We start from the raw sequence: 23,233 nt of genomic DNA, 5'->3' as shown, positions 1-23,233 counted from the left end.
GTCTACGCCACGGGTGAGATCTCTCATAGATTTCTGTCGTTTTTCTTCGTACTTTGCATACCGTTACTGGATTTCTTGTATGCATCACAAGAACCTGAGCGTGCTCTCTCTCTTTGGCTCTCTCCCGCGAGTGACCTTTCACGGGATCCCATCTTGTCGGCAGGGAGCGACAATGTCCTGACATTGCCATGGTGACGCCACTTTGCTCCGATTGTCCAGCTGCGTTTGCGCTGTTCTTGTGGGTGCTCCAAGAGCTGTCAAAGCGAAGAAACTGGTACCAATGTACACCACATGAGAAAATCACATTACCCGCTGTGCATGAATGCACCGTCACGCAACGGGGAGGTCATGGAGGCAGGCAGGTCATCGGCGGTTAATCTCGCTGCAGTTCCTGGCCCGTCGTAGAGAGACGGGGGGTGCAAGGTGTCAACATTCCATTTGACTGCACTGCAAACGTCACTCCCGCTCCCACATCTATCCCTCATCTTCTCGCCATCCACCGTGCCGAGCACATCCATCGCACATCCACGCACATTACCTGTCCCCCTCTTCCCCGCATCCTCCCGTGCGCGCACACACTCGCCACCAACAAGTAAATACATACCAGCCAGCAATGTCCCGCGACCATGGGCATGTGCTTCCCGGTATCGATACCGGCGGCAGCGACCTTGGAATTCCACTCCACTCCCCCGAGCTCGACACTAGCGCAACCGCTGCTTCTGTCAGCACTGGCTCGACTGGTGGCAGGTCGCCACCCGTGCCCGCCGCTGCCTTGGACTTGCCCACGCCCATAACGCCCATGCAACCAAACGTCCCGAAGGTCCGCAAGGCCAGTCCATCGCCGCTCTCCGGTGCTACAGCTACCAGTCCTGCTACCAACGAGAAAGTTGCACCTGTACCTGCAACTGCCGGCAGGAGCCAGAAGTACCCGCCCGCGCCGCCGTTTACACTCCCGGCGATCAACGCAGCGGGAGGAAGCTACACCCTCCCCATGGACGTGAGTGTGCGAGTCCACTATATGGAGTAGACAGAGTGGTGCCTGCCTACCAAGACGTTGCTATACGGTGGGCGCTGACAGCCGTCACGCAGCGCCCGGTCGCCATCTTCTTCGTGAGTACTGCTGTCATTTGCCTTCTTTGTCCCATTCTTTGGTCATGTTCGTGGGGAATTCGGGAATGATTGCTCAAAAACAGCCACTCGTGGCCAAGACAACGGCGGCACAACGACTTGGCTCGTGTTCCAAACATAGAACATGGTTAATTGTGCAACCTGCTGCCTCAGCGCCCCCATTTCAATGGTGGTGGCCATCTCGCTGCCCCATGACCATGTTCGCCCGATTGAATTGCGACCCCAGATATGCACTGGGGCCACTGGTTGCGCGCCGCTATCATCTAGAAGCGCGCCAGTAAAAGCTTAACGACCACTGCAGTGCAGGGCTGTGCAGTACCTGCCACCTCCTTGTCACAGATGGTGTTCCATTGGGTGGACGCTGTCGCGTGCCATTCATTGATTGGCATTGGCTTTGGAGTCGGTATGCCATTACTGGAACTGGAATATGTTCCAACCAAAGCTGAGCTTCAACTATCTCCAACCTCTAACCTTTTCCTCTTTGGGGTCGGAATGGTGCCACACCGGCCATGGCCATACCGCGGGATGGGTATTCGCTGTCTGCCATACTCACGCTAGCATATGCGATGCCGCGGGGTATGCAGTACACAGTGTGAGAATTCTGTTCACTGTCGCGACCACGCTTGGCGTTTGCGTATGCTTGGGTGACGTGTGTTAACGCGCACGAAGAACACCATCTGGGTACCCGCTACGGAATGGATCAAGCGGAGAGTGTTCTGGGGGCTTTGGGTGACGGCATCCCGAGTTGGCGATGACTCCCGAGTCGGGGATGGCAACCGTGTACATGCATTGTCGCTGGACTTGCAACAGCCACGCTGCCACTGTACGCTGGTCGCGGCCCACCCATGGACACATGTGTCTGGCAACTGGACTGGCCAGCGACCGGGTCAATAATGCCTGGGTCCAATCGTCCACGTCAACGTCTCTGTGTCGGGACCAATTCACACTTCATCACCTCTTTTCCTTCCCGGATTTGCATACCGCGCTGGTACTCATATTCCAGAACCTGTTCTCTGGCCGCTAACAGACGCCGCAGTATCCCGAAGCTCTGACTTACGGATGCACCAAGGAAGCCTGTTCATTCCGTGACGCCGAACTCGACGGCGTCGAAATCGTTGGCATGTCTCGAGGTGAGTTGAAATTCAGCGAGAGTTTTAGTTTCGGTTCATGCCTTTTTTCTCTTGGTTTTTGTTTTCTTTTTCGAGTCTTTGAGTCCATGTCGTCCCCAGTTTTTGTGCGTTTGCGTCCATTCGGCATGTTCTTGTCTTCTCTTTCGCACGCTTCAGTCGCTCCAGGTTCCAAGCTACTGTCCCCCGGGTTCTGGTATCTGGATTCCTCTTGAGGATTGAGCCTCTGGTACATTCCTGCGCTGGCAAGTCCTCCACGGCGAGTGGTGGTGACTGCCGCAGAATAAAAATGAAGGAGGTGGGGGTCTGGCTAAGTCACCTTGACTTTGCGGCCCGATCATACCCATCATGTCTTCTCACAAGGGCGAGCGGGGTCGGGTGCTGCTATGCCAGAAACACCACGCACAAGCCAACCCCAATTCCACACAATATGAGGGTGGTGCGGGACGGTGTTTGGTGTAAACAAGAAGTGGGTTGCAGGCTAGTGTAAAGGGGGTACTGCCAATATGCTGCGGAAGCCATTGGTGAGCCGAGGCCTCATCCTTCCTGTGCGTGCTGGGCAGGGTTCGTGGCGGTCCAGCCAGGTTCCAGAAGTTCAACAATCACATCCAGCAGCACTCCTCAGGCTCCATACTCGTTGTGGCGGTAGTGGACAACGTGGCATAAACACTGCATTCTCTAGCTCTAGCATTGTCGTGCACAGATTTCAGGTGAGCTTGTGCACTAAGCTCATTTGACTCTGGAGACCGAAATGCTTCGAGTTTTCGAGTATTTCAGAGCTTGTTTTTCCTTCGGTCCATGATAAATCCGTTGAACCCCCGGGCAAAAGCCAGTGGGGGAGTTAACCCATCGAGCTCCGATCGTCGGTCGATCTGAGCAAACCCTCCTGCAGCAAATGGGCTGGGCCACAAGGGCCAGAAACAAGCTTTGGGAGTGGAAAACTGGTCGACTGCCTCAAGCTTTAGAGGCAGCGTCGTTTCATCCTGCGTCCAATCTTACTTTGATCCTGGCACCCGCCGGCAGTTGCGCGGGATGTTCCTCGCAGGGCCCGCATACGCCGATGTGCGCATATGTTTGCGTGTGCGTCCACCCTCGCCAAATAGAGTTTACTTGTTGGTCCCTCAACACCGCAACATCACCCAATGCCGGTGGCCACAGACGAACCACTTTACCCTTCTACACCACTGCCCTCACCTCGTCGTTCCTGCACATAGGGGAGAGGGGTGATGCAGGCCAGGGTGGGGGTCTGTGAGCGTAATGTGTAAAGTCAATGCCTCACTGATGTGAGATGGAGTGGAGACCGAGCGGCGGAAAACAGTGATGGCACTGGGGAAGGACTCGATGCTGACATGACACCGGTTCATCTCCACGCCAGACCCGCTTCCCAAGTTGCAGAAGTTTGCGGACAAGGAGCATCTCAAGTATACCCTCGCATCGGACGAGGACGGAAAAGTCCACCAGGCGTATGGCATTGGCAAGGCCCTCTTTGGCCTCGTTCCGGAGCGCAAGACGGTATTTATCGCCAAAGGCGTCATTCGAGGCGAGCACGCCGCCAACGTATCGTTGAACTTTGCGTGAGTGGCACCTCGGGTTAGCCTCCGTTGTGGATTATCCTTGTTCTTGTTATCTCACCTGCTCCCCCGTTCTAATTGGCTCATTGCCTGGACTGGACCTCTAAGGAGAGGCTCGCTACCGCAGAAGGAGTCAGCGTGTCTGTCCATGGTTCGGAAGCGAACTACGCAACGGACGGGTGACGTATCTGTGACTGCCATATCCCCTTCACACTCCGTCGCCTCCACAACGACGGTCACATCTCGGCATGCTCTGTAGTCTTGCCGTTGTCGTTGTCGATATCGGTGACAACCTTGACCTGGAGTGAATGTGGAGTGGAGCACACCGTAACGGCTGATTTCGGGATGCGTTGAACATCATGGACATTGCTGTGGCTGACAACGCAGTTCGCACCCCAAGTTTGTCCAGGAGGAGATGAAACGACTGCAGACAGAGACAAAGGCTTAAACGTACTGGATCTGGTCGTACATCGTTAGCAACAGAAAGCAGGCGGCACCTATTCGGAAAGTGTAAAGGCAAGCCAAGGCCGTCATCAGGAGGAGCAAAGATCCTCAGTAGCAATCTATAGCCGTGACCATAACACGATGCAGGAGGACAGTGACGCGATGTCAAGGACCACAGTGTCAGCCATGTGAAAGACACTGCGCCCAGTCGCCGGTCCTCCGCCACAGTCTACAGTACCACAGTACAGTACCAAAGCCAGACTCTGGAGAGGGGACGCACGAGCTTGGGACCTGTATAATGTTACATGTAGCGGCCCAGATGCACATATGGGGACGGGAAACACTGCCACAGATACCGCTTGCACCCATTGTCGCTGGATCCAACTAAACTGGGCTACACCCGAAGCGCAACCGCGGAGCAGGACGCGAGTTACCGTTGCCAGGTCCTAGTCCTGCTGGTCCAATTCCAAGTCTTGATTGCGGCTTCCGATCTTGACAGCTGACTCGCCACTGGAGCCTGTGGCATGTGGCGGCGTGGGCGGCGGAGTGACGGAGAGCGGAGCGACATTTTGTAGCAGGAACACCTCCGAAAGCTCACTTTCACAATCTCACTCCCACTCCACCCGATCTCAAACTTTACATGGACACCGAGATGTGCGACCTCTTTATGCTGGACCCTTAGCTGACTATTAAGAGCCCTCTTATACAGTTCATTACTGTACTGTACTGCAGAGTACTTACTTACGTGATGCTGGTCACGTAGTGGTTTGTGCTAATTGCGGACGCAGCAGTCCAATGTCGCTTGCAATCGCACATCAATGAATACGATGTTCGGCAGGAACGTTCGGAACGCATGTGTAGTTGGGGCCTGGACGACGGCCCAGAGCAAATATTTCTATTATGGTTCAAGCCGAGAGCGACGCCGGGGCAACCATAACGCAGGGTGAAACTGAATAAACTGACCGTGGTTGTTGGGGCGGAACGTTGGCGCCACGTCAAGACGGCAACCTTCTGGATCGGCGAGTAGAACCTCTTTCGGGGGACTTTTGTTGGCCTCGCCCTTGATGTGCACCTCCTCCTCCTCTTGGGTTCACTATCGGGGTCATGCATGCCGCAGCAGTTTGAGGGGGTGTATTCTCGGAGGAATGGATGTTCTTCTTCTTTATTTATTTCGGCAGCTCGGCGCAGACCAGCGCCTATCCGCGCTGTCGTTCGCGCCGCTCCACAAAAGTCTATCCACCCACCCCGGCGTGCCGTGATGATGCCCCATGTCTACCGCCGAACCTGCAAAACTGTGCAAACCTAACCATGATACGACATGCCTTGTGATATGTGAGCTTTTCGATGCCAAGCATGGGGGTCTGCGCGTATGCATGCATCTATCGCAAGAGAAACCGCGTTTGGTACAGGATTCCCAGTTTTCAGGATTTTGGACTGGTCCATCGGACGTGTCACCCACCGTCCGTGCCGTGTTTGTTGCCTGTCACGATTGCTATGCCACACCGTGATCATGAGACGCTAAATTCTGACATGGTACAGTGTATGGGCCATGATCACTGCGATTGGCATGATACCACATGCAACAACCTGCGCCACCTGGCACCAGGACACCTGACCACTGTAATCTCTTCAAACGGTCCCTCGCCCGGTGCCATGGCGCGTCGGATGGCTCGTTGACGGGGAGAGGAGTGGAGCCGGGACGACTAGTACGAGCATTATTGCCAGTAAACTCGGCGACTCGGCTGTGCAGTACAGTTCTTACGTGCCTCGGTTTGACTGGGGGGTTTTTTGGGTCGAGGATGGACCCCATAGGCTTTTAGCAGGTGGACGGCTGTCGCGTCCGATGGGTTACTGCGATCCCGCCCAGCATGTCCTTTCCTCCGACGCGAAGGACGCGTCGTCAGGCATGCTTGCCGTTGACGGCCAAAATGGAGTAATATGGAGTAATAACTGCATTATGAAGACGGAGCCGCATCTGCATGGTGAGTGTCAACAGCGGAGCAAGGATGGGCGCCACAACAACACCGCGCAAGCTGTGGAGGATGTCGGTGTTCTGCACCAGTCGAGCGCCGAGGTCTCACCGAGCCGTTGTACCCTCTGTGCGAGTTCTGAGGGTGCCCGTTCCGTGTTCCGTGTTCCTTCGCGGTTCGGCACGAAACCGGCAGTTGCCCAGCACGACCGCCTGCCAATGTCACTGATCGACCGTTCTCTCGTCATCGACGGTTTTTTGGTCGTGAGGCAGCGGCCACACGTTCCGCTCGTCCTTTCCTTCGGCCGCTAGCCCCCTGGCGTCCTCGCCCTCCAGTGAACTCTGTCCGGTACCGTCCTCTCTCACTCTCTAATAGACCGGGCCGCAGACGGCCGCACCGAGCGCGCTCCGGACCGCCTTCTGGCCACTGCGACCGCTCGACCACCGCTCTGCTCCCTGCGCGCCGATACCTGAGGTCGTCGTGTCGTTGTAAGAGTATGGCCTTTTTCAATCGCGCTTACTTTCCGGTGTTCTGGTCTAGCTCCACCCTGTTTTCTTGTGGTGCACATACAGCGCAGTATCTTGGACTGTGCATGTCTTCAATTGAACCTGCATTCATGACGGTGCCGTACTGTTCTTTTTTCATCTGAGCCTATTGTACAGTACAGTGCATTCCAGCGGATTTGACGTTAAGCGTCCAGTGGAGTCGGGAAAAGGGTGTGAAGATCTTCGTGCTTCCAGTGACATGTCCGCCGCAGCGGCACTCCACAAAGAGGTTGTAGCCTACAGTGCAGAAGCTACGTCTACAGCCGTGGTGGATTTTTCAAAACTGTTTACAGCCGACAGCCGATCAACGAAGCGTAACTAGCCGCATGGTGATTTGCCCCTGCCCCCAGTTACTTGATTGCCAGACGACGAACGACCAAGTCCGAAGGAAGACCCATTGCTCTGCCAAAAGTCCGAAAACAAAGGGAGACGGGGCAGCGTCACCGGCACCGAGCTAATAAACGTTGTTCGTTCTCGGTGTGGGACAGTTCTCGGCGGGTGGGAGTATGTCGCGCCGGCGACGTCTAGTACGACAGCTCAACGGTCTTCGGATCACCACACCATTTTAGCGCTGCTTCCGACGCTCCCGAGCCTGTTACGAGATGTGTGTATGTATGTGTGCATGTCCGTCGCCGCCGTGTGCCAACGGAAGGCCTGGTGGCTGGACGTATTGTATGTACGCGAGGTCCGAAGCGTTTTCTTTCTCTCTCATGAGATCATGGGCATGGGCATGCCACACAGAGTTTCGGACCGAACGTCTTACGTGCGGGCGGCCAAGCACCGTCGGCGATTCCAGGTTGATAGACGGCACGCGCATGTAACGCTCCATACATCGTCATTTGTGGTTGTACATACCGTGCCAACGCAGCTGCATAAACACGCTCGCTCGCTAGGCAGCAACACACGTTAGACGCAAGGAAGACAAGACAACCGAGGCCAAGGCCAGGTCAGGTCAGGTCAGGTCGTAATGTTACCAAACATGTGCGCCGCGCTTTAGAGTCAGAGTTTTTGGTGCATGGCGGCGGGCAGGCAGTAAGGGATGGTGGGTTGTGGGTTGTGGGTGTCACATGTTACATTGTTACATGCTGTCGCACCTCCACACCACCGCACACCACAACAACGGACAGCGCCCAACATCACTACTCTTCGGCTCTGCCACGGGATCTGGGAACTGGTGACGACGTTGCTGTGCTGTTACTGTTGGTGTCATCGCTGCTGCTGACGGCAGGGCCACGGTGGGCGGTGTGGGTGGTGTCATGACGAGATTGTTCAGCATGCACGACGAGTAAGTACAGGTTGCCACCGCCACCACCGCTTCCAGCGTTCCAGTCCAGACGGCATCCGTCCATGCAGTGCAAAATGAGAAGTTGTGGTGTCTCTACAAGGTCTACTCCCCGGCTCCCGCCCGCTTTCCTTTACTTCTCGGCGTCCATTGTCTTTTCAAACTCTCCCTTGAGGGCGTCACCGACGCTAGCCTCGCGGTTGAGCTTCTGGCCCTTGAGCACCTGCTTGACCTCCTCAAGCGACAGGGTCTCATAGTCGCACAGCGCGTTGGCGAGGGTATGCAGGTCGCCCTCGTGCTTCTTGAGCAAGGCGGCGGTACGCGTCATGGACTGGTCGAGGAACGACTTGATCTCGCCCTCGATCTCGTCCTTGCGCTTCGAGGAGAGGTAGGGCTGGGCGTCGTCGCCGTGGGCGACGAGACCGACCTTGTCGCTAAAGCCAAAGTTGCGGACCATGTTGGAGGCGACGTTGGTGGCGTGCTGGAGGTCGCTGGAGCATCCGGAAGTGGTCTCGTCGCGGCCAAAGATGAGCTCTTCGGCAGCACGGCCGCCGAGGGCAACGTCAATCATGGCGTTGTACTCTTTGCGCGAGACAGAGTCCTTGTCGGCCTCGGGGAGCTGGAACGTGAGACCCAGGGCGTGGCCGCGGGGCATGACGGTGACCTTGTGCAGGGGCATGGCGCCGGGGGTGAACATGGCGACGAGGGCGTGGCCGCCTTCGTGGTAGGCGGTGGCCTTCTTGGCCTCCTCGGTGACATAGTGCGAGCGACGCTCGGCGCCCATGAGGATACGGTCCTTTGCCCACTCAAAGTGCTCGAGGCCGACAGACGAACAGTTTTCGCGCGATGCCTTGACGGCAGCCTGGTTGACGAGGTTCTGGAGGTCGGCACCGGACATGCCGGGAGTGCCGCGGGCAATGACCGAGGGGTCGACGGCCGAATCAATGTGGACGTTGGACATGTGGTGCTTCAAGATCTCGACACGGCCGCGGACATCGGGCAGGCCGACGGTCACGTGACGGTCGAAACGGCCGGGACGCGTGAGGGCCTTGTCGAGTGATTGCGGAAAGTTGGTGGCGGCAATAATAATGACACCCTCCGACTCCTCAAAGCCGTCGAGCTCGACGAGGAGCTGGTTGAGCGTCTGCTTCATGTAGTGCTGGTCCTTTGCGGACCGCTTCGAGCCGATGGCGTCGAGCTCGTCGATAAAGACAATAGCCGGGGACTTTTTGCGGGCAGCGGCAAACAGCTCGCGGACACGCTTGGCGCCGACACCGACGAACATTTCGTCAAAGCTGGATCCCGAGGCGAAGAAGAAGGGAACACCAGCCTCGCCAGCGACGGCACGGGCGAGCATGGTCTTACCGGTACCGGGGGGGCCGGTGAGGAGAACACCCTTGGGGAGCTTTCCACCGAGCTTGTTGAACTTGTCCGGGTTGCGCAGAAACTCGACGACCTCTTCGAGCTCCGACTTGGCCTCCTCGACACCGTGGACGTCGGTAAACTTGACAATGGTTCCCTCCTCGGGAAGGAACTCGGAGGGACCGGGACCGGCCTTGATCAAGTTGGTGCTCTCGAGGATCATGGACATGATGGTGAACGCGACGAAGATGCAGAATCCAACCCAGAGAATGTACCGGATCGACTTCATGATGGACGAAGGCGGGGTCTGGGGGGCCATCTGGACGTAGATCGGGTGCAGGGCCGAGCCGGGCTGGCCGGCAATGTGGGCGCCAGCAGCGCCGACGACAGCGGCGGGGAGGGGAGGGGCAGAGGGCGAGGCAGTAGCGGAAGCAGGAGCGGCGGCGGCGGCAGCAGCAGCACGCAGCTCCCGGGTGGATTCGAGGAAGACGTTGGCAGCCGAGGTGGTAGCAGCAGAAGCCGGGACCGAGTATGTAGTGTCTGTAAGGGGAGGGGTGGAAAGGTCGATGCCGAGCTGCTTGAGGCGGTCATCACGTCGCCTGAGGGAAGACGCGAGCTGGCCAAGACGGCCAGTGTGGGCCAGAGACTGCACGTACAGGTTCCACGCGGCGTCACTCTTGACGAGCGACTCGCTGCCCTGTGGCTGGGGCACAAACGCAATGCCCTCATAGTACGCCGCGAGGCCGGTGTACTCGCCCTCGGCCATGAGGGCCTCGAGCAGCGCGACCTGCGGCGCCGCATCAGCCGACGTGCGCGATTCCAACGCAGCCGTCTCGAGCGCAGCGACTTTTTTCTGGTAGTCCGTCAGGTCGGCGTCCAGGTGGCTTCCCTCGGCGTAGACGGGCTCGTAGGGCTGAGCTGGCGGGGGAGGGGTGGCTGGGGCAGCAGCAGCTGGCGTCGCGGGGGATGCGGGTTCGCTCTTCTTGAAGCGATCAAAGATGCCGAGCGGCTTCGGCGAGGCGTGGAGGCCGCGAAGGAGGGTGGGTGCGCATGACGACGTGAGCGGTCGCCTGGCAACGAGGCGGAGCGCGTCTAGCGCCGCCTGTGATGGACGGAGAGCCATGAGAAGGAGGGGGGTGGGGTGAATGGAGAGAGAGAATGCAGCAGAAACGTCCATCCATGACAATGTTGGCCGCCCGGCACAGGAAGCCTCCGGGCCTGTCCGCAAGAACGCGCGTCTGGCGGTGATGGGAGCGGAAGCAAATTGGGCTTTGCCTTCCAGCGGGGCTGGCCGATCAGTGCGACGGCCACTCTGTGCCACTGCAACTGCAACTGAAAATGGTGCTTCTTTAAACGCTTGCATGATACATAAGGTTGGCAAAAAGGTATCTCTATCAGACGCGACGACGCAGAGGACCGGAAGAGGCAGAGAAAACGAGTGTGTGTGGGAATAAAGCCGCAAAACAAAGGGGGAAAAAATGGGATCCGTATGTTGTTCGGCCTTGCACGACACCAAATGCAGACTGGGCGGGCAGGGGGTGGTGTTGTTTGTTATCGGCAGCAACTTGCGGGCGGTAGGTGGGATCGCACGAGAGGGAGGAGAGGAGGATGATGAGGGATGGCGGAGGGCGTTACAGTGAAAGGTAGCACGAGGGTTGACAAGAGTTGATTGAATGCGGGCTGAATCCGGCGCAGGCTTTGGTCGGTCCATGAGGATGCGGGGGGGAGGAAGGTCATTAATGCCGAGGTAGAGACCGCGTCCAGGGCGCCGCTTTTTGGTGGGTTGGTGGGGGCAAGGTCGCTGCGACCTTTGGGGGGGAGGGGGGGGCTTGAGAGCAATGCAAATGAGGTTGACAAAATGAAGAATGCTGAGAGTTGAGGGGTCCATTGTACGATTCGGGTCGGGATGGTGGTGCGCGTGCTCAATTGCTGAGACGGCGGATGCTGCGGTTGGTGGGGACGCCGAGCGATGCGGTCATGTACGATGACGAGTGGATGGTGTGGAGTGCGGGACGCGAAGGGACAGCCGGTGGTGGCATTGACCTCTTGGCAAGGCGCTCCTCGCCGGCTGGTGGCATGTTCTCCTTTGCGGAGACATAGTCAATGGCCGGGACGGCGGCGACCACACCGACGACACCCAGCTGCGATGAGATGGGGGTCATGGGCTCGTCACCGGCATCCGACGACGCGCAGCTGACAGTGCTGCCGGGGCTAACGGCGGCCATGCGCCTCGAGGACCACGACGACGATGTGAGACCCGGGGTCGAGGGCACGGGGGTGAAGGGCGTGAGGGGGAGCTCGGGGTAGACCTTGAACCGACGGCCCGAGAGGTAGAATTCGCGGACAATGGTCGAGGCGCGCTGGTAGTGGGGGATCGAGTACTTGCGGATGATGATCTCGGACACGCGGTCGAGGCGGTCGTGGAACATGTCGTCAAACTGATTTGTGACGTCGGCCGCGAGCTGGAGGTCGGTAGCAGTGAACCACTCGGGTGCGGGGCGACGTCGCTTGCCGCAGATGAAGCGGGCGAGCGAGAGGGCACCCCATGCCACGACCGATGGACGAGCGTCGACAAACTGGCGGTGGAAGAGGGAGAGCTCCATGATGAACCGGGCAGTGTTCTGGACGCGGGCGTCCTCGCTCTGTGTGACGCTGGGCGACTTGACAAAGTAGCGAAGCCAGGCCTCGGTGGTCGGGTGGCCGAGCACCCAGTGGATGGTGTTGAGCATGTGCGACTCCATCTGCACAAACGACGAGGGCTCGTAAGACTCGCAGCAGACGTCGAACAGTTCCCGGATAGGTGGCACGCGGTCCTTCGAGTCTTCAAACTTGGAAGCGATGAGGAGAGCGGCGCAACCAATGAGCTGGTAATGCCGGCGGTAGACGACACGGCGCGAGCAGTAGCGGTCGACAATGTTGACGGCCAGGTAGAGCACCTCGGGGCGGAGACGCCACTGCTCGTGCATCTCGACGATGAAGTCGATGAGGAAGGGGCGCATGTGCCACTCAATCTCGGGCTGCTGGTCGATCAAGTCGGTGGAAGGCTGGGTCTGGGTCTGTAGAACAAAAATGTCAGCAAGGCTGTGCCACAGAACAAGCCGGTGCAACGGCCCACGCACCTCCATCTCGAGCATCCACTTGATGATCTCGTCACGGTACTCGGTCTCGTAGTAGAGGCCATCGTCAGAGCGCTGCGGCACAAAGGGCTGCTCGCACTCGGACTCTGGGCTCAGGGTGAGCGACGAAGTTGCGACCAGTCGCCTTGAAGACGACGAGGAAGCGCGTGCGAGGTTTGCAGGAGAGACGGAGCGCTTGCGAGCGTTCCATCCGTCGTCCTTGGACAAGCGAACAAACTTGTTGGAAGGTGCAGGTGGCATGGTGGCGATGGGAAGGGGATGGGGAGTGGTGGTGATGGGGAGTGGAGGGAGGGGGGGGGGGGGGGGGGGTGCAAGGTGATGGTTGTCGCGTGATGCGATGCGGCGGGTTGTGAGTTGAATGGCGCGTGATGCGTGATGCCAAGTTGGTTTGTGTGATGCGTGACACGGCACCGGTGTGGTGTGGTGGTAGTAGACGCGTCGACGGGGTGGTAGTGCACGTGAGACGATGCGGGGGCGATTCCGAGTTGGCTAAGAAGCGGGGGTCGTGAGCACAAGCAGTTTAGATGCAAGGCAAGCAAGTGTCGTCAAGACGAGAGACGCGTGAGGGCAAGAGAGAGATAGAGAAGAGAGAGAGAGAGGAGATGGGGCTGGGTGGGGGTATGGGTGCCGGGGGTGTGCAGAGTGGTGCAGTGGGTGTGGTGAGACGGGGGGAAAGGGGAGAGAGAGGGCCGACGGGGGTGCAGTGGTGCAGTCGGTCGTCGAGACCTGTTGACCAAGAGACGTGGACCGTGGAACGAGAGACAGGCGACCTAGAACGAGACGGGCATGAAGTAGAGGACGATGGGAGGAGGAAGGGGGATGGGTGGGTGTGGTGGTGTACAGCGAGGGGAGAGGGAGGTGGATGGTGAGGGTGCGAGTGATATTTAAGACGGAGGATGGGATGGTCCTCTGCCCGGTGGGCGGGCGGGACGGTTTCGAACTGGATGCGAGAGGATGCGGCCCAGGGGAGGGCAGCAGCCGCAGACGACGCAGGGGAGCAGCAGCAGCAGCAGGCAGCAGCAGCAACACCCACACCGCGCAGGCCAGCAGGCATTCTCTCAAGCACGCCGTCGAAACCAAGATTGTCACGCCTGAGCTGCTCGCTGCGTCTGCCTGGCCCCCCCGCTGTACCGCTGTCCCTCCCGCCAGTTTACCGGGCCCTTTGGCACCACCTCTGCTCGATTCCCTTCGTGCGCAAGAGACGCACGCACGCGCGCACGTATGGGAGAGAGAGCGAGAGAGCGAGAGAGCCATGGTCCCGACGCCACAGTTTTCACCCACACCCAGGGAACACCCGCTGCCTCCCACACCTCCCCCCAGCACAAGTCACGCACGACGCCAAAAACCCAACCACCACCACCACCACCGCCGACCGCAAACCCTTTGGCTCGTCACGTAAAACGGCCCAGAATTCACAAACGCGCCGCCGCGCCTGAAAAGTGTCGGAGGGAATAATCCTCCGAAAAGTGACAGGGACGCGCGCGGGGTGGGGAATTCTTTGAATTCTCGAATTTCTCTCTCTCTCTAGATCTCTCTCTTGCTCTCTCTTGCTCTCTCGGTCTCTCGGAAAACTCGCAAAGACAATTCGTGCCTAAAAACTCACCAGAATTGACCAAAGGGAGAGACAAGCGCGCGCGACGACGACGCGACGGAACACCCGCGAAACTTGTGACGTGCGACGTATTTACGAGACCGCGATGTGGCCGATGTGGGGTGCCGGGTGTGGTGGTGGTGGTGAATCGGGGCGTCCCTGCCGCGTCCAGGGTTTTTGCAGACGACAGACAGAAAGAAAGAAAAAAGAACGAGAGAAAAAAGGAGACGGAGTGTGTCCTCACGTCTGAATGGGCCTTCGCTGCAAGGTTCGCGTTAGCGTGTGCGGGTGGATGTACCAGGGGGCTAGCAGGACGAAGGGGGGTGGCGTGGATAAGTGTGTGTGGGGTGGGGAAAGCGAACACGAGAGAGAGAGCGAGTCTGGAGTGCTCGCTCGCTCTGTTCGGCTAGGTCTCCGATCCAGGAGATGGTCACCGCCATGGAGCGGCCGGTGAGTGACGAGAGGCTGGAGCTGGGGTAGTGTATCACTTTCTTGGGCCGCTTCCGATGGAGGCAAGAGGAGACAAGCGACGAAGGGGGGCATGTAGATGGTGGTGGTGGCACTACTCATGGTCACACTCATCCTCGACGTCCACGAGCTCGCTGGACAGGCAGGTCACAAGACATAAGGAGAAGCCGACATCGCTTGAGCGAGCCGCACCACCCCACCCATCTCCATCCATAGCCAGGGGCTCAGAGTTGAGGCTAGAACACAAATGGCGGTAAACCCAACCCCGGCCGGGTTACACGCCGCGCGTGTGATCCAGCCTGTGATGGTGTGATATGGGACCCTCTCTCCCTCTTGCTCACGAATCCACAACCGAGAGGGAGAGAGTCTGCCGCTCGCAGCCGCCACGGCACGACACGTTGTGGTACGCGGTGTGTAGTGGGCAATACAGCGCGCGCGCAACCAAGAATGGGACGCCCTTTCCTTCCCTGTCTGCGTGCGACCCAGAACGCCAAGACGCGCGCGTGTCGGGTGAGATATGCTCGCCGACACCCTTATCCTATGCGCTGAACCCTCTCATCTCTCGCTCAAATAGACCAGGTGGAGAGTCTAGTGCGTGCGGCGTTGGGCGGAAGCCATTTCAAGCGCGAGGCGGCGTTTCTTACGTCGTTATTGCGATCGCCGGTCAGAGCCGCGACCACGACAGGTGACGACCGAATAGCAGCGCGCGTGCAATAGACGCAACGCCGCAAAGGCAAAAACGCAACGCACCCGTGGTCCAGAACAGTTCAATGAGACGTCTGGCACCCCCATATCTTGTAGGGTTTGTGTTTATTACACCCCACTAATCAAAGGCCCAACAACACGCACACAACACGACACGGCAGGGAGGGAGGGAGGGAGGTAGGGAGGCGGGGGTCACCGGAGCTAGAGGAATCATCGGGCACTACTCACGTTTGCTATGCACACGCGTGCTTTTGGCAAGAGACGCTCTAACCCTTGCAAGTGTGTGAGGAAGAGTGCGGTCACAGCCGGGGACGATGTGACGGCAAGGCGAGTTGGGAACGGTTTGGCGAGGCGACCAGGTGAGTCTTGCTCCAAGACGCAGAGTGTGTGGCGGAACTATGACCCTGTGGTCAGCGCACGAAGCAAGAACCGACCCTCCATGGCCCATGGCCAGCCATGCTGCCGCTGCCGCTGTGATGGTGCACAACTGACCACTGGTGGCTTGACCCCGCCTGCTGACTACTCACTGGATCACTGGCTGCGATCACGGCTCCACTGGGGTGAAGGGGTGATGGGTGAGGACGACTTGCGTGTGGGAGGGGGCAGGCAGATGTGCGACTGCGTGCGGTGTGAGCGGGTGTGCCGTGAAGGGGTGTGGGTGGTGTAGAAGGAGTACAGGTAATACAAGCGTTAAAGGAGGCGGGAGGAGACTAGGAGGAGGAGGGAGAGGGAGTTCAAGAAGTGGAGTGGAGGAGTAAAGGAGGTGCAGAGCAAAGGCACTGCTCCGACCTTTTGAACCCCACAGGCGACACAACGGTCCACGGACCGTGGAACGGCTCTGGTCTCTCCACACAGCTGCCGCACAGTACACGAGGGGTACGATGGCCTGTTGGCTTCTCGAGCCACTGCAAGGACCTCCTCCCCGGGCAGGGCAAGGTGAGATGCGGAGATGCGGAGGCGGCCGCGGGGGGACACACCGGAGAGGCCAAGGAGGCCCAAGTTGCAGCGGCGGCCAGCCCGGTGATGGTGTGGCTGGCGTGGATGATATGGAAGCGGCGCCAGGCGGGGTCGAGCGCTAGGGTTTTGGGCTGGACGGCAGACGCAGACCAAGATGGAATAGAGGGGCAAGGGGAGCCACAGGCCACAGGACTCACAGTTGGCGGAACGTTTGCGTGGCCTGTGATGTGGGATGGATGGATGGAAGTGAGTGGCGAGTGGGTGTGCGGGGCAAAAGTCGGATGAGTGTGTGGACGTGGGTGTGGGTGCGAGCGCGCTGGTGGTGGTGTATGGCTGATCTATCCGTCTGTTTCCAACGTCGTCGACGGGTGTGTGTGTGCTCTGCTTTTTCCTGTGGGTTGGCCTGACGATGCAGATATGGGATATGCGATGGGGGTGTGTGAGTGGTCTTGTTCTCTAGAGTATTGCCTGGTCTCTTTATTCTTTTGCTCAACCAGTTATCCAGAGACACCACACACACTGATGGGGCCTGAGTGAGACGGCCAACGCCCGTAATCTCTTGACGTCGCGCGGGGCTCGAGCTCGCTCTCTGTATGTCTCTCTGTCTCTGCTTCTCGCTCTCCAGCCCTCTCTCCCGCCCCTCTGGCCGCTGCTCTCTGTGCCCCCCCGCTGGCCCCTCCTACCCCTCGCTCTCTCTCTTTTCTGATATGAACTCGTCTGCATGAGCGTCCAGTGCTCCTGCTCCTGCTGCTGCTGCTCAGGACTTGGGCGTGGCGCAACATGGCGCGGCGTCTGGACGAGGATTGCCGGGCGTTCTTGTCAATTCCCTTGTCGATGGATCTATGCGCTGACTCTCTCCTTACAGACAACCACCACGGACCACGGTCCTCAACACCACCCTCGCCAAGCTCGGCGGTAACACGCACGGTTGGCGGGCGTGGACAGGGGTTGGGGGGGAGGGTGACATGGCCGCCCTCGACGCCATGGAGCTGGTGTAGAGGAGCATATGGAAACGTCCCGGCGTCTCTTTCCGCCCGGCGAGCGGATGCGTGCGGGCCAGAGATCCGGAGAAAGAAGCACCAGCAGCGGCAGCCATTGTGTGCGCACGGGGTAAGCGTAAAGGGTTCACACTTTCAAAAGCTGCTAGCTGCACAGGTCCAGCAAAAGGAGATGTTCCCCCGGCGTGGACGGACGTGTGAGGGGAGGAGGCTGTGGGGTGTAACAGGCCCCGTGGCGGCGGGGGTTGGTGGTGGTTGATCGAGGCTTGTCCCCGGTCCGTCCCAACCAACACGAGCGAGGTGGGTACATGGTAAGTGTGCATGAGGCGTCACTGAACAGCCCATGGTATACCGTGACAGGGCACACAGTGGCCGTACAGTGGCCAGTGCCGCAAAGTGGGCTTGGTCTGTGCAGAGGGGGCCGACAGCAGCGGCCAGCGGAGGGTCGACGAACAGTGCATATCCTGGCTCCACCCAAAAGGGTCCACCCAAAAAACAGCGTTACATGGCCGGGTTTTTCAACGATTCTCAGTCTCTCCCAGCAGCCAGCAGCCAGCAGCCAGCGGGCGTCGCCCACACTCTTGGTCGCATGACTGGCCTTGCAGGAAACCATGGCGCAGCGGCATCCACCGGCACTGCAAAGCATGTACACGCTGGTACGCTGATAAACGGGTAATAGGTGGATGCGGTCCCCCTCCCATCATATTATGCCCTGCGACAACCGAGCGAGCGCCTCATGGCGTTTCTGGCGTGTCTCGACGTCATGCAGGATAGACGGCCCGTCGCCCCCCCTCTCACAGCAGTCCCATCTGTGTCGTCGTCGTCGTCGTCGTCGTCGTCGTCGTTGGCGCCGCCGTCGTGACAGTCAGTGCAAATGCACACTCCATATCACACACATACGCACACCCCGCGCGCGTGGTCTGTCGCCTGTTCGCTAAGCTCGCGCGGAGACAACAAGCGACAGGCCGTAGCTGTGCCACCCCTGTGGCCTGGCGTGTCTGTTCTGTTCTGTACCCCTTCATGTGATGTCTGTGGAGGCATTTGACGTTTGGCGTGCGCTATCAGTGCCATACATGCCCCCCACCAGCCGTGGCGGCCACCGCCACCGGGTACACGGCTAGCAGGTCTATCAGTCGTCTCACTGATCACCGATCAAATCCTGATGGCCCATGCGCTCTCAGCTTTCATGTGTCAGTCTCGCATGCGCTGGGACTCGCCACGCCTTGACGATCTGCACCTGCTAACACAGGTGCTAGCCGGGATCTGCATTCTGCAACTGATGGACGCTCCTCTCTCTCTTTCACTCTTTCTCTCTCGCATCCGTGATCGGCAGCGGTGGTCAGATCGTGGGAGGGGGCAAAACATATGACGCCTCGTTACATGGCTCGTGGCGTCGTTTCCGGTCATTGCCGTGGGTGGCCTGGGTGGGGTGCTTCTCGCTCTGCCTTCCACAATACATTAAACAGCACACATTCCATGGCCCTCTGACCAAGGCTGAAAGGTCCCATACATCGACCTTATTGTGCAGAACCTCCCCCCCCTCACCCTTAGTCTCTCCTGTCCTGTTTGGGTGTTGTTGTGTGTGTGTGTGTGTGTGTGTGTGTGTGTGTGTGTGTGTGTGTGTGTGTGTGTGTGTGTGCGGTGTCAGAGCTGGATGGTGCTTCTTACAGCAGTGCGCTCTGTGCGCTCAGTGCGCTCAGTGCGCTCGGTGCGTTCAGTGCCCTCGCACGCCGGGGCGATCGGAACAGACACCCCCCGTCATGTTCCCCTCCGCTAGTGGCGCCTCACTTGGTCCAACGCCCACGTCTCTGATCTCTGATCTCTGAAACCCCGGGTGCAATGCGCAGAAACATTGCGCGCGCTCTCGGCATGCACTTGCGCACTGGCATGCTCTCGCTCACTCCTGGGGGCCAACAGGCACAGCGCCGCCCACACCTGGGGCTGGCCAGTTTAACAGTTTGGGCCACAGGTTGGCCGGTTGCCGGACCCAAGTCACGCTTGGACCCCCGCAGCAATGATGCCATATGGGGTGGGTGTGGCGCCGGGTGAAAAACAGCGTCATTGGCGTTTTGCTGGACATTTCTGGCCGGGCACATGTACGACGACGACGGTCAGTACAGTCCACACGCACATTACATCTGCGACATTCTGGCCTTCTGGACGTCTCCAACTACGGCGACGCACCGCCGTCAGCTGATGTGCAGGTCAGGATCAGGTATTTCCGGCCATGTTTTGTGGAGAAGAGGTGCTTGTCTGTTAGCCCTCGCGAATCTGCAGCTTTATTCAGACTACTGCTGCGGCGCTGGTTTCGCGCAGTCTAGAAGCGACAGTGAGGAGTGACCCGTCACGTCGCTTATCGCGAGATAGCGCACACCAGGCCAATAGATCGAGCCCAAAACGACGCCTTGACGAACAATTTGCAGATCGCTACCGTGCGCATAGTGACGCCCACCGCCCACAGTATGTAGTCGCACTCGCACGTCTGGTCGCACCGGTGGGCGCGCGCGCGCGCGCTGAGAACGGCCACCACCGCCTGCCACACATGATCTACTCGCGTGACAAGGTATGGGCCGTATGGGCGTTGGGACGCCCGCTTTGGCGACATGTTGCGACAGCTCACGCAGCCCGCTCGGTAACTCGTGTTTCTTTTCGTCACTCGCACCACCCAACCCACATACACCCTCGCCACGGGCACTGGACTCCACCGTTCACCGCCACAGCAGCGCCCACCACAGCCTCCCGTCCACCCAGTGCAACATGCGTGGGGAGCTGCCAAAAAGGAACGAGCACGCGATGGGCGGCGGTGTCCAAGGATGCAAAGGACCGCAGGGTAGGTAGGACAAGGAGCAAGGGGAGGGGGGGGGGGGGGGGTCGAGGTTGAGGACATGGGAAAGGAAGGCTTGTGGCCCCAGCTTCCAGACTCTGAGACCGCCTCGTACACCCACCAACCCCAACCCTTCCACCGAACAGGTAGCGAGCAAAGGGTTCTGCGACCAGTTAGTCACCGACGGGCCGCCAGACAAAAAGAACGAACGTACCCCATGATCTCCATCCATTCCTAGACGCGGGAAATGGCTGTGAGGCAACAACATGGGCGTGCATTCTCGCAGCTGCCTGGCGCATTACACGCGCGTTCGTACTCTCCATGTCGGCGGCGTCCGGTCGACCCTGCAGCCCCAACCGCAACAGCCAGCCAGCCGGCCAGCCAACAGCCAACAGCCCAGCTTCTTTCCGTCAACAACGGCCACTGGGGGCACACCACTGGCGCAGGAACCACAAAAGCGGATAATGCACCGGGATCCGGGGTGCGTCACGTTCGAACAACTGACACAGACACAACACATGTCACCCCCCCGCCGCGCCGCGATAACCTGAGACTGACGGTTTCTGTTTCTGTTTCTGGCGTCGCGTCAGCGTGTGGTTTTCTTTTTTCTGTTCTTTTTTTTTTCGAATGTCTCACAATGTCGCTACGTCGCGACGTCGCCACGTCCGCTGCATGCTCGATAACTCTGGGAGGGTATGTGGCGTTCATTTGGCGAGACCGCGGGGGGAGGGGGGCGATCAGCGGCGCAGCAACATGCTGGTTCAACAGATCACAGTTAGCGAATGCGGCGCCGCCTCGGCACGAGAGTAATCGCCGTCGTTTTTTTTAAAATACCAACGTTTAGCGACTGGCCAGCGGCGACACACGCAGGCCCAAGATTCTGGTACGCTGAGATCCCTATGCCCGCCTTGCTCGGGCGTGCGAGCCTAGGGGCAAGTGGCGGTTTAAGTATATGGGGTGGGCAGCGGGTCGCAACCGATGGTGGATGGGGGCATGGACTCTGGCGGCCAGACCTGGGCGGAGGCTGTCGGCGTCGGCGTCGGCACCGCCGCGTTCTCCTGGCTGGGGCTGGCTGGCTGCCAGATACTGGTGCAGCCGACATGGCATGCATGACACGTACCCAGCGCTCACTCGAGGATGCTGATAGGCATGTCGGCTTGTCGGCTCGTGCCGAATGGACATGGCACGGGCGTCATGGCTTTTTTTTTCTTCGGCGGCGGACAGGGTGACACGGCCATTAGCGCGCCGGCGAGAGATCAGTGCACCCACGGCCACCGCGGCCACCACCACCAGACTTCTCTCCAACGCCATCGCGATGCATCTCCCCGCACGTATCGTCCACCAAAAAAGCCCACGCCCACGCCTCCACTCTTTCCAAGCCTGCAAGCCGGCCAAGCCAACACCCAAAACCGCCCGGCCATGCCCAAAGTGGGACCGTGGCGGCACCCATCCAGCGAAACCCTCCGCGCCACAGCTGGAAACCACCCTCCTTTGCACTGCCCATGTCCGTCGTTCACAACCCCAATCGACAATGTGCGTCGGCGTAGGCGTTGCGGTGTGGGGGGGGGGGGGGGCTGTGGTGCGTGCGCACACACCATTTGCACTAGCACATAAACCCAACCTTGTGCTTCCTTTGACCCCTTGCCATCGAACACCAGACCCTTCAGCAAACGCCTCGGACGGGACCCATCTCGGTTCTCCAGCGACTCAAACCCCTCCCTCCCTCCCTCCCTTTTCTACCAGCTCGGCGGCGCAGAATGCGCCGTCTCCAATGCGCACAACCATGTCAACGGGGAATTTCTCAGCACACCCACGCGTGCATGAGCCATTGGTACCTTGCGTCCACGCAGTGGCCACCCGAGTACCCAAAAGCCGAGTTTTGTGGCGGCGCCATATACGCCGCGAGTTTTGTGCCTCAGAGATCAGATACTGAGAATGATTGTGGACGTTTACGGCGGGCCCTACTGTCATGGTTATGCGGGGTACCGTTCCTGCGGTGGTGTGCCGACGCTGGTCTCAACCGTTACTGACACTACACTGACATTGACATGGTATGTACAGGACAGGACTCTTCCGGCAGAATGCAAAGTGGCATGTATCCCCAATACAATCGGCAACATGTCCAAGACACTGTGCACTTCTAGCTGTCGCTGAACCACCGGGCCTTGAAGGGGGATCAGAGCGGGGTGTTGGCGGGAAGGAACAGATACTTGTCCTTCTGGAGGCCGTACTCTTGGGCGAAGCGGGCCAGGAGGTCCTTGAGGCCAATGTCGACGAGCTTGGGGAGAGCCTCCATGGCCTTGGAGGTGAGCTTGTAGTTGTTCCAGTAGAAAGTGTTGGGGACAAAGAGGCTGGTGATGTCGCGCGCCCACACAAGCTGCTTCCAGTCGTCCGACTTCTTGTCCGGGTTGTCATAGTGCTTGTACAGCCACGCGCGGTGCGCGAGGATGCCGGCAAAGGGCTCGTTGACCATACCACCAATGTTGCCGTACGTGGCCGTGTTGTCGATGCCACGCTCCTTGAGCTTCTGGTTGAGGACGGACAAGTAGCCACCACGGTCAAAGATGGCGTGGCCACATTCGTGAGCCATAAAACCGATTCGAGTGTCGGCGTTCCACTTGGGCCAATCGGCCTCGGAAAACTTGACTTGGCCCTGCTTGTCGCGACCGCCGCCGGCCCAGTACTGACCACCACCAATGCCGCTGGCAGTGCCAAGCTCGACACCCCAGCCAATGATGTTCCTCATCTCAATGGCAGTCGGTGCTGAAAGCCTGGCAAGGTTGGCCATAACTTCCTTGACCTCGTTGCCGTACTTTGCGCCCGTGGTCAGCTTGGGCTGGCCAATAACCTTGAACACGGTGGCGGACGGAATACCCTGGCCAAGGACCATGCGCTTCTTGACGTCCATGTTGGTGTCGAACAGGACATTCTTAACCGAAAATGTCATGGGGCTATTGCCGTTTGAAGGGCTGCACCACCTGGAGCCGGTCGTCTCGGTCCAGCACCCAGTGTATTGACAGGTGCTGCCATCGGCAGCGCAGTTGGAGACACCGCGCTTCTCGAGGACAGGGTTGGCCATGGCCATCGCCGAGAGGACAGCAACGGCGAGGGATGAAAAGAGCAT

At 59.1% G+C, this 23,233-nt stretch overlaps 4 protein-coding genes across 4 annotated transcripts; 1 reads left to right on the top strand and 3 right to left on the bottom strand.

Moving 5' to 3' along the window:
- Nucleotides 1-613: 613 nt before the first annotated feature.
- EHS24_008723 (uncharacterized protein) lies at nt 614-4,274 on the top strand (the record flags this gene model as incomplete). The annotated part of the gene is made up of 5 exons (XM_028624026.1): nt 614-997; nt 1,090-1,110; nt 2,165-2,258; nt 3,631-3,829; nt 4,214-4,274. 5 exons carry the CDS (start codon nt 614-616, stop codon nt 4,272-4,274), a joined length of 759 nt encoding a protein of 252 aa, XP_028476000.1.
- A 3,926-nt stretch (nt 4,275-8,200) lies between these two features.
- Nucleotides 8,201-10,552, bottom strand: EHS24_008722 (uncharacterized protein; the record flags this gene model as incomplete). The annotated part of the gene is made up of 1 exon (XM_028624025.1): nt 8,201-10,552. The coding sequence occupies one exon, from the start codon at nt 10,550-10,552 to the stop codon at nt 8,201-8,203; it is 2,352 nt and encodes a 783-aa protein (XP_028475999.1).
- A 799-nt stretch (nt 10,553-11,351) lies between these two features.
- On the bottom strand, nt 11,352-12,806 carry EHS24_008721 (uncharacterized protein; the record flags this gene model as incomplete). Its single annotated transcript, XM_028624024.1, has 2 exons — nt 11,352-12,485; nt 12,549-12,806. 2 exons carry the CDS (start codon nt 12,804-12,806, stop codon nt 11,352-11,354), a joined length of 1,392 nt encoding a protein of 463 aa, XP_028475998.1.
- Nucleotides 12,807-22,285: 9,479 nt separating this feature from the next.
- Nucleotides 22,286-23,233, bottom strand: EHS24_008720 (uncharacterized protein; the record flags this gene model as incomplete). Its single annotated transcript, XM_028624023.1, has 1 exon — nt 22,286-23,233. The coding sequence occupies one exon, from the start codon at nt 23,231-23,233 to the stop codon at nt 22,286-22,288; it is 948 nt and encodes a 315-aa protein (XP_028475997.1).

Source organism: Apiotrichum porosum (genome assembly GCF_003942205.1).
Source record: "Apiotrichum porosum strain DSM 27194 chromosome Unknown scaffold_7, whole genome shotgun sequence".
NCBI lineage: Eukaryota > Fungi > Basidiomycota > Tremellomycetes > Trichosporonales > Trichosporonaceae > Apiotrichum > Apiotrichum porosum.
This window is presented reverse-complemented; position numbering and strand designations above follow the sequence as displayed.